At 36.6% G+C, this 19,292-nt stretch overlaps 1 protein-coding gene across 1 annotated transcript in view; it reads right to left on the reverse strand.

Annotated features, from left to right (window-relative positions):
* Positions 1-1,297: 1,297 nt before the first annotated feature.
* LOC150089808 (uncharacterized) overlaps positions 1,298-19,292 on the reverse strand; it is a 32,550-nt gene continuing 14,555 nt past the window's right edge. Inside the window, exons 2-6 of the mRNA XM_090368829.1 lie at positions 18,743-18,926; positions 7,715-7,773; positions 5,668-5,802; positions 3,446-3,544; positions 1,298-1,421 (exon numbers count right to left, since the gene is read on the reverse strand). Coding sequence (XP_090224955.1) covers positions 1,377-1,421; positions 3,446-3,544; positions 5,668-5,802; positions 7,715-7,773; positions 18,743-18,833 — 429 coding nt within the window. The 5' untranslated portion in view covers positions 18,834-18,926 and the 3' untranslated portion in view covers positions 1,298-1,376. The remainder of the gene's footprint in view (positions 1,422-3,445; positions 3,545-5,667; positions 5,803-7,714; positions 7,774-18,742; positions 18,927-19,292) is intronic.

Below are 19,292 nucleotides of genomic sequence, written 5' to 3' on the forward strand. Positions count from 1 at the left end.
CAGAATTCGTGATTTATAACTTTTAGGTAAATTCCCTAGTTTTCTACACTGCGACTGACTTGAAAACAGGTGACCACAGACATAAAAATTCAGTTGAAGACAGGTTCTTACGACAGCAGTGACAACACTTTTTCTTTCGCGCTCGACTAATGAAACTACAAGATCACACCATTTCTTTTCCGGTGCAAAATAAAAAAAAAATAAAAGACAGAATACGATAATATCCTCTCGCAATATAGCGATTACTTATTTTGGAATAAGTTAATTTACACTGAAAATAGCATAAAAGATAATTTACGCACTCTGACAACTTAAAGTTCTGAAAGCACGAAATAGTCAGTCTGTTCACATAAGAGAATAAGCATTCTTTCTTTAGTGGTTTCAAATGCATTCATGAAAAATCGTGTTAAAATTCGCAGTGTCATAATTCCATATAAAATCAGAACTTGGATAAACCAGTCCTGGTTGCAATATTTAAATATGACGGAAATATGTTATCAGGAAGCTTTATGGAAATGGCAGCAAAAATGCAAGGAAAGTTTTTTTACAAGAAATATTACCTTCATTTATTCGAAGTCAGTTAGTGTTTTCTCGATCCTGAAATGGGGTTTCTAGAAGTAGTGTGACTGTTGGCCTGCCTAGAATGGCTGCATAAGTACAAGGCTCTATTGTAATGCTCAACTGAATTTTTTTTTTGTTGTTGTTGTTTTGTTTTTCTAATCTATTTCACATCGATTGTTATGCCTGTTGTCTGCACAAGTATTTGTTTCGGGATAATTTTCATATTGTGAGGGATGAAACCCTAAAAAAGTCAGAGAGGTAAATTCTATGTCCCACATCTAAGATTGCTAAACAGAGGTTTTGAGAATTTTCCAGTCTCTGAAGGGATGGATTCAATTTTTGCTCTCTCCAAATAACTAATGTGGAATATCGAAACTACTGTAATGTTCACGGAGTACTGGGCTGCTTTGAATCATCACACCCAAGGAATTTCTGCCAAGTAAAACCATTGTATCTTTTCTCTTTGCTGGATTTAAAAAAGTGTCGAGAGGACTCCATGGCTTCCATCAAAACTAAGTAACCGTGCTCACTTGAAAAATCCAATTAATTTCCAGACATGACTTTTGCAAAATAAAAATAAAGAAATAATTTATTCATATGAATGTCCAAAACCAAACGAACACCCTCACAAATAAGCAATGTTAAAACAAAAAAATTATTTATTTATCCAATTTTCATTACATTATTAAAAATATATTATTTGCCAATAAAAGAATTTATACATCATATATTATACATAAAATTAATAAAATGTGGTCTTTATTTTTTCTGATCAATACCTATTAGACAGTTAAGCAACTATAAAAGGTTTAAGATCATTCAAATGCACACAGAACAGGACTGACATCAATTCCACATTCCTGTAAAATAAAAAAAAAGATCAAAATTTGAAGTTAGAACAAATCTATAAAATATAATGAAGCTATAGGACAAAATTAATTTCTAAATGAACAAACTATAAGATATTGCTTCTACACTGTCCTATCAGAGCAGTGTTCCGTGATAAGAAGACCCCACTGATGGAATTAACAGCTAGGCATCATGAAGGGGTAAAATTTTTATCTCTTTTCTATTGCTCAGTACCTTAATAATCCCGAGTTGGAGCACATAATTAAGAGTAGCCCAAGGCGATCGATTCTTTTGTGGAGCTTACTGATATCTTAAAGGCAGCATGGAAAAAAATACCACTTGTCTCCTGATAATTCTCTTAGAAATTAGAAGAAATATTTTTCAGAATGAAACGACACAATGAAATTTGTCATTATGGCTAAAATGGGTTAATTACTTTTCGCTTCACAATAATTATTTGTTACTTCCAATGGAATCACTGCCCTTGTGACCATGAAGGATCAAATTTCTTTCCCTCTCTCTCTCTCTCTATTATATATAGCTGACATTTACAATACATACACATAAGCTTACTTTTCAATTACATAAATGAGTAATATTTACAAACAACTTCAAATTATATAGTAAAATTCATAATACGTTCATGTGAACGTATTATGAATTTTACTAATTCATAATACGTTCAGAATATCCACTGAGTGTGCTTTATTAGCCAATTTATTGGGAAAACCTACCTAATAGGAAATATGTTTCCCTGTAGAGCTCAGAAAAATCTGGATTTTTTGTGGGTTTGACACAACGAAGTGACGAAAGAATGCCACAGGAGTACTAGTCCATACTGGCTCAATTTCTTGCCGCAATTGTTCACAGATCTAATGGTTGCAGATCTCTACTACAAAGAGCACCTTCTACCTCATCCCACAGGTACTCAATTAAATTGAGATCTGATGACTTAAGGCAACCGCAATATGATGAATTCACTTTCTTATTCGTGGAACCAGTTTAGTAAAATGCATGCCTTGTAGCGTGATGTTATCCTGTTGTAAAACCCATTCGCAGATAGATAGACCTCAATTACAAAGGGATGCTCATGCATCTGGTCGGAAATAATTTCCAGATAACCTGTGGCATCCAAATGTTGCTCCACTGATATAAAGGATTACAAATGTGTATCACTAAAACCCTACGCACAACATTGCCGAACCACCATCTGCGTTCATTGTTGACACCTGACAGGATGGGCCCCGTGCTCTTTTCATTATGTTCTGGTCCTCCCGTCAGCGTGAAACACTAAGAACTAGGATTCGTCAGATCAGGCAACATTTTTCTTATCCTCCACTGCCCAACGTTACTATTCTTGAACCCGCTGTATATCGTCTTATTTGTTTATTTATTTATTTGACAGAAGTGAAACCCTAGTTCGGTCCAAGCTACGATACCCTCATTTGTGACAAGGTACGATGCGTTCTACACTCTGAAATGCCTCTTTGGTTACTACTGTTGTAATGGCTTGCTATTTGACAAACTGTAGCATTTCTGTTGCCCTGCACAAGCCTGTCAGCATCATTTTGTCTCTCGCATCAACGAGCTGTTTCCGACAACTGAATCGCCACTGGCCGAATATTTTTGGTGATTGGAACAATCTCGCTACTCCCAACGCATAGTCGAACGTCGAAACCTCATCAGGTTGCAGTTTCCAAAATATTCATATATTTTAGAAACTAAAATATTCATGCCGTGGTAGCCGGCATGTGATGCCAGCTACCACGCCACGTTCAAAGGCACTTAAATCTTTCGGCTTGCCTATTCTCGCAATGCACTCCACGCATGTGCAGTATCCCTGTGTATCTGCCCACCTACTTTATATCGCATGCTATGAACAAGTGATGTTTTTGCTGAAGATGAACTCTATTTCATGAAAGAGTACGTATGCTTCATAAAGTGGCACTCAGTGTACATTTCCGTCGAATGTATAATAATAGTGCAGGCGTAATTGTAAAAATTATTTTTGATGGCATAAGGAAGCCTAGCTTACCGCACTTGTTGCAAGCAAGTCTTGTATTTTTGTCTCAAAAGGAAACCCAGTAGCATTTTTGAATTCTTCAACGACACAGTCCACATATCGTTTCCGAATCTACACGAATAAATTATTTTAAAATAATTATAAAGTATTTTTTATCGCTATTTAAGTTTAATAATCAATACTCATATTGTACCACCAAAAGAATTCAGACAACCTATCCAAAGTATTGAACCAAGCGGACTAAATATGTACAATAGAGGAAATAGGTTTAAAAGCCAGTAGGATGTAGGGATATCACAAACAAGAGGAGTTTCGAAGAGATTTGTGTCGGATGCCAATCTTCAATTTCTAATTGCTTGACAAGCATACGTTTGTGCCTCAAAAGTGAACAGTAGTCGATATATTTAAAAAGGGAAGTCGTGACCATGTGGGCGTTTGTATAAGCGTGAGTGCTGATGGTCAGATAATGAAAAAAAAAAAAAAAAAGAACTGAGCATTTGGGATCGTCGATTACCTGAAGTACGTAGTGAAGGAGAATCGAATGACTTCTTTGGAAAAACGCCGAATCGCTTTCAGTTTCACATGGGAACAGTGAAATTCTTATTATTTAATTCATTTGAATTATTTTATTGAAATTAACAACATTAAGACGAAGTATTTATTTTATTTTTTTTTTTTACTGACGGTGAATGGACGAAATATAGTTTCCCATCCACGACCATCTGTCTATAAATTGCGCACATTCTTTGTCGCATTTGTTTCTTTTACTTAAAATGAAATCTGTGGAACGTTCCTCTGCGATTGACTGCATAATGAAAAAGCTTATACAACTTCTCCACAATCGAGGGTAATCGGACCCAGGCCTTTACAACACATTGTGTGGAAGGAGCAGCGATCGTAACCACCGTGCAACACAAAGTGCGTCTAGGTTGCGGATCCCCAATTTTTCATCATGCCAACGAACTGGAGTTAGAATACCACACGGTATAAAGACGATCCACTGAAGCCTCGTGGCTTTCATTGTTTAGAAATTAATCCAAAAATCCAATCCAACTTCGCAAGAGAGAGATGTACGAAATAAGCTGTCCACTGACTGTAAATAAGTGTTCGTTGCTTTCCACCAAAATTCTTCCCAGTAAACCCAACTAAATCCACAATGTACTGAAATTACTCTGTTTTTAATGAAAAGAAAAAGTTACGTAATTCTGTAGCAGGTACATAATGTGTCCTGCCGCTAGCATATTTAACGTGTTTTACATTTAGGAGTCATCGGCAGGCGATAAAAGCGTTTTAATTTTCAGATATTAATAAAATTCGTGGATAATAATAGAACAATGTTTTTATTTTATTAATAATAATTACATATCGGTTACTGAAAGTATTGGTCTGTGATCACTAAAGTAGGATATATATTTAATTTTTACATTGAAGGGTTCACGACTAAATACACCATCTGTAGTTTCATTACGTGTAGGAAAGATCTGATGACATGGACGTACAGCTGAAGATAACGTCAATTCCGTATCGCTTTCGCATGATTGTTTTTCGTTGCAATTTTTTTAGAATAACGCTAGTAAAAACGTTTTTAACGTCAATCATTATAGAATTTATGTACAGGAAGTGTAAAGTCTTTTTAGTCACGCTAAGTATAACTTTAAAAGAACTGAAAGGAATTTTTCTTTCTCAAATACTGCCAGTAGATTATAAATATTGCTGAATTAAATGCAACGTCTTATAAACTTTTCCCATTACAACTAGCCACCAGTTTATGATTTAATCTAATTATAACGTGTTGTAGATTATTAATTGTTTATTTTATTTTGACATCCCAATTTTGTTTTGGTTTTATAGTTCACATTTATTGAAAATTACTAAAAATATACAGTATAAATAATATTTTAAAAATAAGATATGGCGTTTCACTTTAATGAAAATAGAGGGAAGGTATTTGGGGCTCTTCGTGTAGGGATCTAAAAATTCTAGCTACGCCACTTGGCCTCAGTCAACTATAACGTAGCTAGAAATTTTAATTACGATTTAAATTCTTACTATTTATAAAATTCAGTAATCATATTGACTTTTAATTACTATTTATCCTTGCAACTTGCTAATAAAAGGTTATGAAAAGTATCATTTCAACTGCTTTACTCCTCGCTGAATTATCATTAAAAGTATTTTCATGAGAACCTTTGTAAGGCATTTATAATAAACCCCAGGATCAAATGTAAGTTTACCTCACTAGCGTTATGGTTACAGTTACAGTCAGAGTCATTCCAAACATCTTTGCAGATGAATTTGATAAGATCTTTGTAGCCCTGGCAGTAAGGTTCTCCGACAGCTTTCAAACAATTGAGTTTGATATCTACTATCTGTAAGAATAAAATGGAAATCTGTATCAATATTACATTATAATTTGTTACATATGTTATTATATATAATATAATATATGTATAATCAGGCCTGACGTAGCCGAGAGCATAGTACACGTTCCTTGAGTGGACCGCGTTCAAGCCCGTGACTACTAAATTGGATAAATATTTGTATTGAGGATTTATTGTAAACTCTACTGACTTGGTGGTCGTGCCGGAGTATAAACAAAAAATTTATTATTATTATTTTTTTTTTTTTATAATATCAGTGTAGATACACCATATAATAAAACTTAAAAAAATCACATAAAAACTACGGTAGTAGTGGGAAAGGCATAATTTTATGTGTATCTCATATTGTGCTCATCCTTCACAACGAGTTACCAAGTATTGCACTACCTCGAATAAGTAACGCTTCATTAATAGAGAAGACTATTGTAGAGAAGCGCTACTTATTCGAGGTAGTGCAATGCTGGGTAACTCATTGTGAAGGATGAGCCCAACACGAGATACAGATGAAATGATGTTTTCACACTACGATCGTAGTTTTTCTTTAAGAGTTGTCTGTGGTGTAACTGCACCGATATTACATAGATATAGAATCCTAAACTCTTAAAATATTATGCCTAGTTGCATCTATTTTATTTAAATAATATAATATTATAAAACATATTGGGGCATACAGTTTAATTATTTAATAAATTACGATACTGAGAGAACGGATACGCTCTGAATTTGTCTTTTACTAAGTAATGAATCGTAAACTTTATCAATTTGCGTTGGTAAAAGCTCGAAATATTAACACTTTTCGTTGTGTTTTCAACTTGAACACTCTGATACGGTAAATCCTTACATTTGTGAGTTCCTTTTGAATAAAGGTTGATGCAAGTGATTTGTAAAAATCAACTAAAAATAAGTAGAGTCGTTTATTTAGTTATTAATTTTTGTCAAATAGAGAGAATAATCCGTTCCCATCTTAACATCATGCGTGTACACGTGGGCAAATAAAAAAATAATAATACTAATGTTAAAATTAACTGTACAGCATTTAACTGAAGAATTATGAGATAAGGTTAGGGTCAGCTTGTAAGCAGAAAGGAAAGGTTGGGGCAAGAGCGGCAGTGCGTAGCACACGCTTCTTGATTAGACCGCAGTTCGAGTCCGTTACCACCAAATACGGAAAATCGGAAAGGTCAGGGAATGACCAACGGGGCAATATGGCCTTAGTTGCTAATGCTCCTAAGAACCAAACAACAACAACAATATTTCACACCTTTCAAATGATGTTTCTCAACGGAGCATAAACAGGTGCACTCATGAAGTGCGTGTTTCATAATAATAAATCTTCATTTATTATTATGAAGAGGACACGTTTGTTCTTGCAATCAAATTTCCCGTGTTTCAATCTACAAATAATGGTACACGTCTCTGCTCCACATTAATTATTTATTATGAGCAGTTCGTTTTATTTTTATTTGTATTTTAAAAGGCATTCCATTTTGTTGTTGTTGTTTGTTCCCCAGCTTTTGAGAATTCATGCAGCTACAGTCACATAAATTTTATGACTTTATCAATTAATTTTTCAATTAATTAAGGTATCTGAATTTGTTATTAGTCATGTTGCTCAATGATTATCAGTAATTCGATCTGGACGGTTGAAGAAAACTTCATTTATGCGAGAATTCGATATGATATTAGTTATAAAAATATTACCATGGATACTAGAATCATCCGATACTAAAATTTGTAACCTTATTAGAACCTTAACGATAGATACAAATTTCTTCAGGGAAATAAGTATACTGGTCGATCCAGATATTATAAATTTCAGGCAGGATTAATACAAACAAAAATAGGTATTATAACATTACATTTTAAGTAAATAATTGTACACTGAAAGAAGCATATTTACATTGTAGAACTTTTCATTCCAGCATTCCAGATACTTTAAAAGCTGGTCTTCTGTTAAAACTGCAATGAAAATAAAAAAGGTTCGTTTCGGTTTTATGTTTCTTCTTTAGAGAATCTAGAATGATGAAATTTTGAATTTATGATACTGTAAGATATAAATCTTACAAATTTAAATAAGAATATTTGGTTTTTTTTTTTGCTAAAAGTAAGGGTAAAGTTTGAAGAACACTCTAGAATTAGTAATGGACAGTTTTAAGCGTGAGAATTGAGAATAGCAGCAAAGGGGTAAACAAGTAATTCAAATAATATGAGAGAGCAAACAGGGACAGCACGACTAGGCAAAGGGGTGCCATTTGAGAACAGACGTGAAGGGATTGCTTAAGGAAGAACAATAGGATGTGAAACCGGATTATACGAAGCCCCTCCTTTGATCTATGACACCGTTAGAACCAAAACAAGAAATGAGGGGACGTCCAGAGTTCGCGTCAAAATAAACCGGCGTCAGGCTGACTGATATTTGGGTGTTCCGATGCTTTTAGAGAGAAAGGTGTGAAATGAAAATGAGTGTTTTTTGGAGGTTGCCTGTGGACATGAAAGGATCATGCCGCCTGTGAGAAAAAAATAAGAAAGTTCTAGAAAAGAGTTGGTTTGTGCGCTGAGGAGACAGCTTGCGAGAACTGTGTGTTAGCAAATAGGAATGAACGGAAATTTAAACAGAAAAAGAAGATTGGTTGGAGTCCTTGGGAGAGGCGTGCCAAACTTGAAGGGAAGAGTGAATTACGGGAAGAAAAAAATTGAGAGAGGGAGCATTCTGTGTCTGACTTCTGTATGGTGTGGTCAAAGTGGAGAAGGTCTTGAGTGCGGGTTGAAGTGGAGGTAAGCGAATTTGGTAATGTAGGCCAATGTAAAGAAAATGAGCCAGGTATGTACACCTGTGAATATATCGTCTACACAAGAAGGTGCGTCATGTCAAGAGTGCCCCAGCCGTGAGCCCAAGCCCGTCAGCCTCGAAGAAAAACCGGAGAGCCCAGAACTAGAGTAATCCTGTCAGCCACGTAGGAAGACTGAACTCAAGGAAATTGGAAGTAGCGGAGATATCGGAATGTAGGTCTGTTCCTTGTTTATTTATTAAATCCTGAACTCAAGGACTCATAACCTAGCTCTGTAAGCCATTGAGTGATAGTCCTTGTAAAAGAAAGGAACATTCCTGTTGTTAATGGTATGAATAAATGTAAGGGTGGTTCAGGAGTAGTAAAGGGAAAGTAATAGTATTAAGGAAGTAGCAAAGAAATTATATTTATAAGGGTAGTACTGTAAGGATAGGTTAATCTATTTCATTAAATTAGGCCACGTGCCAAACAAGGTAACATATCAGATGAGGTGCAAAGAGAAATAAATTTTATTAATAGAAAAACCTCTTGAGTAAAGAGGGATGACTAAGGTGATAACTAGGGTGTCTAAGATATTAATTAAGGCAGAATGGGTTACCTATAAGGAATGTTATTGAGATAAGAGGGTACCAGATGTAATACGTTTTATGTGTTAGAGGCTAGAAACGAAGATTCTAAAGGAGTAATAAGAGCTGAAATAAATATTATTGATGTAAGAGAAAGACAAAAACAAATTGGTAAGGTAAGAGAATGATTGGGTAATCATTGTGGAGTCAATTTTATGTAAAATACAACTGATGCAAACTGATGTTAATAATTCGTATATTGAGAGTAATTTAGGAGAGATAGTGTAGTGCATTGTAGCATGGTTTACATATGTATATGGAAATAGCGATGCTTGTTTGTAATTATTTGTTTCTTTTATGTAAATGCTGTATTTATGTAAATGTTGTTTTATGATCATTAAAGGTTTGTAAATTTTTGTAAATCAATGTGTGGCTTTAATTTTCTGCTAACGATGGTTTTACACAACCTAGAAATCGGAATTTTCTGAAATGTGTAGTCAGGTTTGCGAATGTGGGGTTGTGAAAGACATCAGTAGGATGTTTAGAGAATTGCAAATTGCAAAAATTTTAGTTAAGTTAATAAGAGAATTTAAAATAAATAATAATAATAAATAACAATTCAACATCACATCCCCCCAACACAATATCATAGAACATATTCAAATTAACAGATTCAAACGTTTAATTTCACAAATTAAAATGTTTAATTTAACAAATTAAATTTGAACAAATTCAAATGCTGTAATTTAAATGATATTATTATTCATTGGTATTGCAACAAAGACAAGTTACAACCGTAAAATACTATAGAAAATCTTTGTAGAATAAGAGGGAGATTTTCTTATAAAACTTAATTAGATTGAGTTTAAAATTAAATGCCTGCATTTTCATGAGATCTTCATTGTTCAAAACTGCTGGTCACTCCTTCAAAATTCAGGCATTTATGAGAAAATATTATTACTCCTCACAGTGTAGCAACTTTGAAAAAGAGCTCCCATGCAGTTTACAAGTCAGATAGTAATAATATTACTAAAGGATTGAAAATACGGTGCAAGGAAGCCAAAATTTTCTTCACCAGCAAAAAAATAAAAAATAAAAATAAAAACACTTCCATTTGTGTCTTTCCTATTCTCTCAGCTCTCAACTTCAATGCCCATGGAGGCACTGAAATGACACAACCTTATAATAATATATAATAAATAAACCTTTATATTTAGTTGTAATGGATATTTAGTTGTAATGTAAATAAGGTTAAAGTTGGAAGAAACACTGGATTTGGGAATGGGAACGGTGTAGACGAATAATAGAGAGGACAGCAGGAGTAGGTAGAGGGTGCCATTTGAGAACAGGTGTGAAAGAGTTACGGAAAGCAAGAACAGTAGGACCGTGAAACGCGATTACGAAGCCTCTCTTTTGATCTAAGCCACCGTTATGAAGTAAACAGGAAAGTAGTGGAAGTCCAGTGTTCGCATCAAAACAAAACGGCGTCAGGGTGACGCCGTTTTGTTTTGATGCGAACGTCACAGAACCTGCGAGAGAGAGAGATGTTTTAGCAAATAAGAAGGAATGAAAAATTAAGCAGAGTATGAGAATTGGTTACCAGTCCTTGGGGGAGGCTTTCCAAACTTCAGGGAAAAATAAAAGTTCGGGGGGAGTAATAGAACACGTGTCCACTCGGTATCTGACTTCTCTTTGGTCAAGAGGAGAAGGTCGTGAGTTTGAAAGTTGCAGTGGGAGTAGATCGTTTGGTGGGCGGAGTTCACATCTCTTGGCAGCAAGATGAAGAGGAGAATTAAGAAAAAACGTGAGAGAAAAGGATAGTGAGGCGTAGAGAATGCGAGTAACTGCTGACTGAAAGTTATGATGGTTTTTTGGAGGTATGGAACATGTGCGTCGACAATTGTGCAGCTAAGTGAGCCAAGAAGAGAAAGAAAGCCTGCACTTGTGTCTAGGTCAAGCCCGTTGAGAAATATCTAGTTGTGCATATATATGAGCTAAAAAGAGAAAGAAAGCCTGGTCCGGCATCGGAAGGCAGTGTGCCCAAGAAATGGAAGAAAGCCCTTCTGCCACGAAGGAAGCCTGAACGCAAGAAAATTGTAAGTAGCGGCCATTCCGGAACGTAAGTCTCTTCCTGTTATCTTTTTCTCCAATCCTAAACTGAAGGACTCATAATCTAGCTCTGTAAGCAATTGAGTGATAGTCCTTTTAAAAAAGGAACGCTCCTGTTGTATTAGGCAAGTTAGTTACTAAGGTTGAGACAATTTCTTATGAATGTCCATATACTGGTGTTGCTTTATGGCTTGTGTTGCTTATACAAAACCAGTCATAAAACCGCCGTCTTGCTGAAGGCAAATTTCCGCACATTTGACCTATCCTCCAACCATCCTATCGCAATTTGAATTTATGCCCCCATCATGTGTTTAGTCTGAGAAAGAGGAAAGATTCCACAGGAGTGAGCTCACTGAATCCGTCAAAGGCCTTAAACCCCCAATCAGCCCGCTTCTCGCCTAATCTCTAGACGCAGCAATTTGCAAAATTACTGCGTCTGGAGCCTTTCCTGGTAAGAGCACCCCTTTCTCCACTCACCAGTCTTGTTGCTTTTTTTGTGCACCTGTTCCAATACATTCACGACCATCCTAAAATGATGCTTTTACACCCGCATGCAGTACTCAAAATGTATCCTAAGCATTGCCTTATTCAATGAATATAACACTTCATTTTCCCTAATCGTAAAATTCTGTGTCTCATTAACACACTAGAGCTGTCTGCCTACACCGTTCAGAGAAAGAACTAAATGTCTGACTGCACAAAATCCCTCTCCTTCCAGCTCTTTCTCATTTTCACTACCCTGGGAGCAGTCCTACCAATTGGTACGTTAACCTGAGATTGCTGCTTTCCATAGGAACTACAGCACTCTGTATTTGCCAATATTAAACTTCAATTGCTACTGCTCAGTTCATCTGCCTAATTTGTCTAGATCTTGCTACATTGCTGATTACTGAGATTAACTATTGTGCCGCCCTTAGTATTATCTGCAAACTTAGATATTCAGACTGATATGCCTTCATCAATATCACTAACAAATGTTCCAGCAGTGAACCTGGGGGACTCCACTAACAACATTAGACCAAAAAAAAAGCAATGCCCATTGATAACCACTCTGTCTTCTACGATTCAATCATCCCTTTTCCACAGCAGCAACTTGCCCTTAATGCCACAATGCTCCAATTTGTACAACAGTATTTTACATACAAGAGTATTATTATAAACCATAAAAATCTTTGCCTCTACATAGCAGTTATCTAGTAGGGCATATACACTGCGCTACCATTAGCGTCCGACACCCAACCCTCCACGGAGTGGAAAACAGGGCCTGTGCATGCAACACGTCACAGAACCTGCAAAAAAATGTACACTGGTCTTCGAACAGACAATTGCATAAGTGCGCAAGCAAGATGACATATTCAACAAAATTACCTCAACAGTTCAGCAGAATTGATCACTTCAGCAAATGCTAAACGCCGATTAACAGGGCGTAAGGAGTGCGAATCCTGGACTGTAGAGCAGTGGAAAACAGTCCTATGGACAGATGAGTACAGGTCCGCACTCTACCAGTCTAATGGCCGTTCGTGTGTGTGGCGAATGCAAGGACAACAGTTCCTTCCTGATGTTATCCTTCCTACAATTCATTTTGGTGGAGGCAGTGTCATGGTATGCGTCTCCTTTCATGGTTTGGCGTGGGCTCATTTGTCGTTATCGACAAAACAATTAATGCTGTGAATTACCAGGACAGCCTGAACAATTATGCACTTCCAAAATTTTGGCAATACTTCGGAGAAGGTCCATACCTGTCTCATCAAGACAACGCGCCATGCCATACTGCTCAGGTCGTAACAGAGTGGAGTTTGAGGACATGGGTGTGAAAATGTTGGATTGGCCAGCCCAGAATGCTGATCTGAACCCAGAGGCGGACTGGCTATAAGCCTTACCGGTTTGGCTTTCATAGTTTGGCTTGGGCCCATTTGTCGTTATCAACAAAACGGTTAATGAGGACAGACTGAACAACTATGTATTTCCAACGTTATGGCAATACTTCGGAGAAGACCCATCCTGTATCAACAAGACAACGGACCATGCCATACTGCTCAGGTCCTAACAGAGTGGTTTGAGACATGGGTGTGAAAAGATTGGATTGGACAGCCCAGAGTACTGATCTGAACGAAGAGGTGAACTGGCCTCTGGGAAAACTCCGCGGACCGGACCCGATGGTGGGCAGTGTGATTTTGGCCATAAACTCTACTATAAGGGCGCTACAAGTTTTCCCTTGTAAGAATTTTTTACCCAGTCCGCCTCTGTCTGAACCTTATCGAGCAACTTAGGATGCATTGGACCGTCTTGTACGTGCACATCGAGATCGCCCAACGAACAAGGCATTAAAGGCCGAGTGGGGAAAGATATCGCGCCTAACACTATAAAAACTGGTTGAGAGTATGCTACGAAGATTGAAGGCCGTCATAAAAGCAAACGGTTTCAGTACAAAATATTAAAAGACACAATAAAACTCTTTTTTTTCTCTAATTGCAGGTGTCCGGATATTAATGGTAAGATAGTGTATATTCTGCATTCTTTGTCTTGTTGATTGCCTTATACGTAGAATTATATTCTATCTATCACTCACTGCGTTGTTGGCCATGTGGGTATTCTTTTGGAAGACTTGAACAGCTTATCTGTTATACTTTGGAAGGAGTATTTTAGGATTTTTTTTTCGCATATATGTAATTGTTTCTTTTGTTAACGGATTTATCCTTATTGGTTTAAATCTGTTTGTTTTATTTATCCTTATTGGTTTAAATCTGTTACAGGCATACGTATATTTAACTGTGGAGACCATTTTTTATTGATTCACTGTCGACCAGCTTTATTAGTCCAATTTACCGATTAATCTTTTGTAATGGCTTTATGGATTTTGAAAGGAGGCAGTCCCCGATATGTCCGGTCGACTCAATCCTCTCCAGACTCTGTGCTTGCCTTACTCCCTCGCCAACGGATTTCGTGATCTCGAATCGCAACTCTTTTCTTCTCAGTGGAAACTTCATGTAATGCAAGATATACTTTAACAAAAAAAGTAACCAGTTATTTACGTAGGGGCTCAGATATTGCGGTTTTATTTTTTCAGAAATAACTGATTTTCAGTTGTTCAATTTGCTTTTCTTTCCTTTTGTCAAGTTCTTGTAACAGAAATTACATCTTCGATAAATGTACAAGAAGGCAGACGCTTCCAAAAGACTCCTTTTTCATTTGCATGAAGCAGCAAGCTTTGTAAGAATATTTATCGTGATCCTGTACTTCTATTTCACAAGCTCAGAGTCACCAAGCGGAATCCTCTTCAGCATCAGTTAAGGCAACGTATGCAAAAATAACTGCTGCCACATCTAATGAGGTCTGCAAACCTGTCTGTAGATCTGCCGCCACAGTGAGTAAACCTGTTTCTGATTGCCAGTCTCAAATATCGCACCAAAGATCAAAGCAGAACAAACCGTCAGAAAATATTAAAGCATCTATATCTCAAGGTACTTTCTCCAAGCTTCCAGCCATAACTCATCAAACACAGAATGTAACTACTGCAGAAAAATCTCAGTTACTCAAACACAAGTATAATATCACAATTATTCCCACAAAAGACCGAATTTTTCTTTCTAGACTTGGACCCTCCACTAAATCTGAAGATCTTATCAACCTAATTAAAGAAGAATATGGTTTCGGAGTAGATATCCGTTCTCTGAAGACACGATGTCCCGCCTACTCATCTTTTATAATAACATGCCTTCCATCACAAACAGAAAAAGTGCTGAATCTAAGATCCCTTTTATCAGGGGCTCTAGTAAAACGCTTCACGGACAGACCATCAAGGGAGTCCAAAATCTCCTCTCCACAGGCATAGCAATCAGATACCCTGCTATCTACACATGCTACGTTCTCCTCTCGTCATAGAATCCCCAGATCCCAACTGTTCAGTGTTTACCTTCAGAATTGCAGGAGTATAATTAGCAACCTAAACCACTTCAGAGCAATCCAAGGCTCACATATTTACGACATTTACCTGCTCACTGAAACCTGGCTCTCCATTGATATTGATGATCAGGAGATTATAGATGGACAATATACAATCCATAGAAAGGACAGAGGATCTCGTGGAGGCGGAGTAGCTATTATACATTCTAACCATATACTCTGTGAAACTGCATCAAATTTCACAAATATTGAATCAGTATACTGCCTTCTTCATCTTGGCAAGTTAAAGGTTTTAATAGTATTGCTTTATTTTCCACCTCCTTTAACTAATATAGACCTCCAGTACTTAGAAAGCTCGCTGGAATCAATCTTCCCACTAATTCAATCTGCCGACATAGCAATGGTTTTGGGTGACTTTAACTGTCAAATGGCCAATTTAGAATCTTCTTCTCCATCACTGCAGACTAGGGCTCTCTTTAATATGCTTCACAGCTATGGTCTGGAACAAATTTGCAACTTTCCAACCAGAGAAAATGCCTACCTCGACCTAATATTTTCCTCTACTCATATAGATGTTCACACCGACAACCCCATATTTCACTCGGATCATTCACCAATTACTTTTGACATCACAGTGACTTCTCATAACTTCAAATGCAGCTCCCGTACTCCTCGATTCAATTTCAGAAAGGCTGACTGGCCTCTGCTCAACCTAGCTCTAAGAAACGTAGACAAGCAGCTCGCTGACGCTATGGATGACATCGATGTGCTCACCAACAACCTGATTAACTGTGTCCATTCAGTTATATCTGACATTGTTCCTCAATCCCATCTTACCGCACGCTCTACCTACCCGCACTGGTATAATAGTGAACTAATACGTAAAATTAAATCCAAAGAATTCTACAGAAACAAATATAAGCAAACAGGTGACAGTCAATACTATGAAATATTCAGCCAACTCCGCAAAGAAGTGAAAACTCTCATATTAAACTCCTACAACATGTATACAGAGTCAGTTCAGGATAGTCTGCTTACTCACAGAGATATCAAACCATTCTGGAATTTCATGAAGCATAAGAACATAACCAGTAGAAAGTTACAACTCCGAAACGCAGATGGAATTCTCTTATCTGACGAATTCAGTATTGCTCAAGAGTTTGCCAAACACTTTTCTAGAATTCAAACAAATGATACATTGAGACCTGCCTCATTTCCTGACTTCACACCTGTTAAAGATGATATCCTCATTAATCTCTTTATCACTGATGAAGATTTAAACTCGGCATTAAAAAGCATGAAAAATGACTATACTAGAGGCCCAGATGACATTCCAGGCCTATTTTGGAAAAGGACTGTCACTACATTGAAACCCCTCATACTGCGGATCTTCAACCTGTCTCTCAGGCTGGGGAAGTATCCTAATCACTTTAAGCAGGTCAATATAGTTCCTATTTTCAAAAAAGGTGATAAAAATGACGTATGCGATTACAGACCCATAACCTTGCAAAACAGCCTGGCTAAACTCTTCGACACAGCAGTGCACAAACATCTCTTCGAATTCTTCAAGCCTTTTATCGATCAGAATCAACATGGTTTCTGCAGTGGCAAGTCAGTAGTCACAAATTTACTTCCTTTCTGGCAATACACCTCTGAAGCTCTTGATAACCACCTACAAGTTGATGCAGTCTACACAGACATATCTAAGGCATTTGATAAAGTCCCGCACGAACAACTTCTGGAAAAACTTAAGCTGTATGGCATCCGTGACCCTTTGCTCTCATGGCTACGCAGCTATATTACGCATCGTTCCTTGAGCGTTATCATCGATCAAGTGAACTCAGACTGTTTTATACCACTAAGCGGAGTACCACAAGGCTCTCCCTTAGGTCCTCTTCTCTTCATTGTTTTCGTAAATGATCTTCCTTCTTTCATCTACACCTCCAATGTTCAAGTTGCTCTCTATGCAGATGATCTTAAGATCTACTCAGCAGTGAAGGAGACTACCGATTCTCAACAACTTCAATGTGCTCTCAATAAATTCTCTCTGTGGCTATCTCTGAATGGCTTGTCTGCTAACCCCTCGAAGTGCAAAGTTATCTCTTTCTCATCTTGCAGATCTCCACAACTAATGAATACGGAGTATAGTATTAACTCTGTGATCATCGAAAGGTGTGACCAAGTTAACGACTTAGGGATTCTCTTTTCCAGCAGTGCTAAATTCGATGCCCATGTCCTTAAAATCACCAGCAAAGCATTCAAAACACTGGGATTCATCAAACGGAACACATACAAGTTCAAAAACTACAGATATGCGGTTATCCTTTATAAAACTATTGTACTGCCAATCCTTGAATTCAGTTCACCCATCTGGAATCCTCACACAAAGACTTTAACTAACAAAATTGAAGCAGTCCAAAAAAACTTTGTCCGTTACCTTACGTACCGCAATCCTCTATTCTATCACTCAGTGTATTATGAATCGCTGTGTGATTACTTTCATCTAAGGCCTCTGTGCACTAGAGGAGTTACTGCTGACATCGCCCTCCTAGCCAAAATAATCACTGGAATTTATGAAGCATCTGATATCCTGAGTAAAATAAACTTCAATGCTCCCTGTAGACAAGTCAGGAACCTTACACCGTTTCGCCTTGACTCTGCCAACACGGACTTAATGAAGTTCAGTCCACTGAACAGAATCAGCAAATCAGCAAATGACTCTCGCATTGACTTCTTTGACAACTCCCAATCACTGATGAACTCCATCCACAAGTTTGCCTCTTCACTTAAACTGCAAAGTGACTAGCTCACATCTAATTATTGTAGTTTATTATTATTTGTTATATTATTTTTCTATTCTCTAACGGATTAATTATTACTTGTTTTACCTGTAACTTAACTTAATACAATCCTCTTTTGTACATATGCTTTATTGTTTGAATTTGTATCAATGTTTATCGTCCTGTAGGATTTCACATTATTGTTATTATGTTTATCGATCTGATCTCAGATACACTGTTAATGGTTACCTGTTGTGTATCTTTTTATTAATAAAATAAAATAAAATAAAAATAAAATAAAAATCCGAAAAGTTAATAATAGTAAGAAGGGTATTAAAATATCTGAATAAATTGCAGAATTTTTAAATTATTCTTGAAAATATTTAAATAATTGAAAGCAACATTAAAGTTCCAATGAAATTTATAATAAATTTTGAGAAATTCCAAATAAATGCCCAAAACTCAACTGATTTAAAATTAATGTGGCCAAATGTGAGCTATCAGGGATCGTGATGTGCACGTGCTATGATAAATTATGAAACATTAATGAAACGACGAACAATTGGTTGACGAACAGCGAGGGCTTACTGTACTACTGACAACTTGATCACATTTCTTACATCTGGATTCTTGGATTTTATGGTAATCTCATTTTACTTTGACTTACGATTTCTGTAGAATATATATAATATTTTTCCATTATTTATATTAAGATTACTCCAAAAAGATATCTGAAAGTGAATCAGTTTGTTATATTTACGTAACTTTATATATTACTCACAACATCTAGCGCAATCCGACAAAATATCAGCCTCGTAGATATCACTAAGTGCCAAACTGAAGAGGAATGAAAATGAAAGTAACTTCAACATCTTCGCTTCAGATGTCAGGAATCTTTCTCTCAATATGGTTGCTTCTTTAGAGAAATGAAAGACTTCTGGACTAATACGCAGCTTCCCTTGATTCTGGAAAAAAAAAAAAAAAAAATTACGGTAACTTAAGATTCCATCATTTTTTTAAAACTAGGTCACGAATAGCAAAGACTATTCTATAGAATAAGCACTGTAGCTTAAGCACATAAAGTTTTAATATATTCTGTTTCCAGAGTACGTGTGGGTTCCATAGTTAGTCGGGCTCTCCCTACGATAATTGTATGGATTTTTATGTAAAAAGTCGATTTTAATTTTGTACTGGGGTCATTATGGTTATAGTACTTCGTGACTTTAGCTGTCCTGGCAGCACGTGTTCTAATAATTCACGTGTAATAATTCAGCATGCGATGACGCTAATCGTAAAATGGCTAGTTGAGCTTAATGATGAATAATCTGCGA

This window comes from Mastigoproctus giganteus, chromosome 2, assembly GCF_048544385.1.
Source record: "Mastigoproctus giganteus isolate SK-2022 chromosome 2, ASM4854438v1, whole genome shotgun sequence".
In the NCBI taxonomy this organism is placed as follows: Eukaryota; Metazoa; Arthropoda; class Arachnida; order Uropygi; family Thelyphonidae; genus Mastigoproctus; species Mastigoproctus giganteus.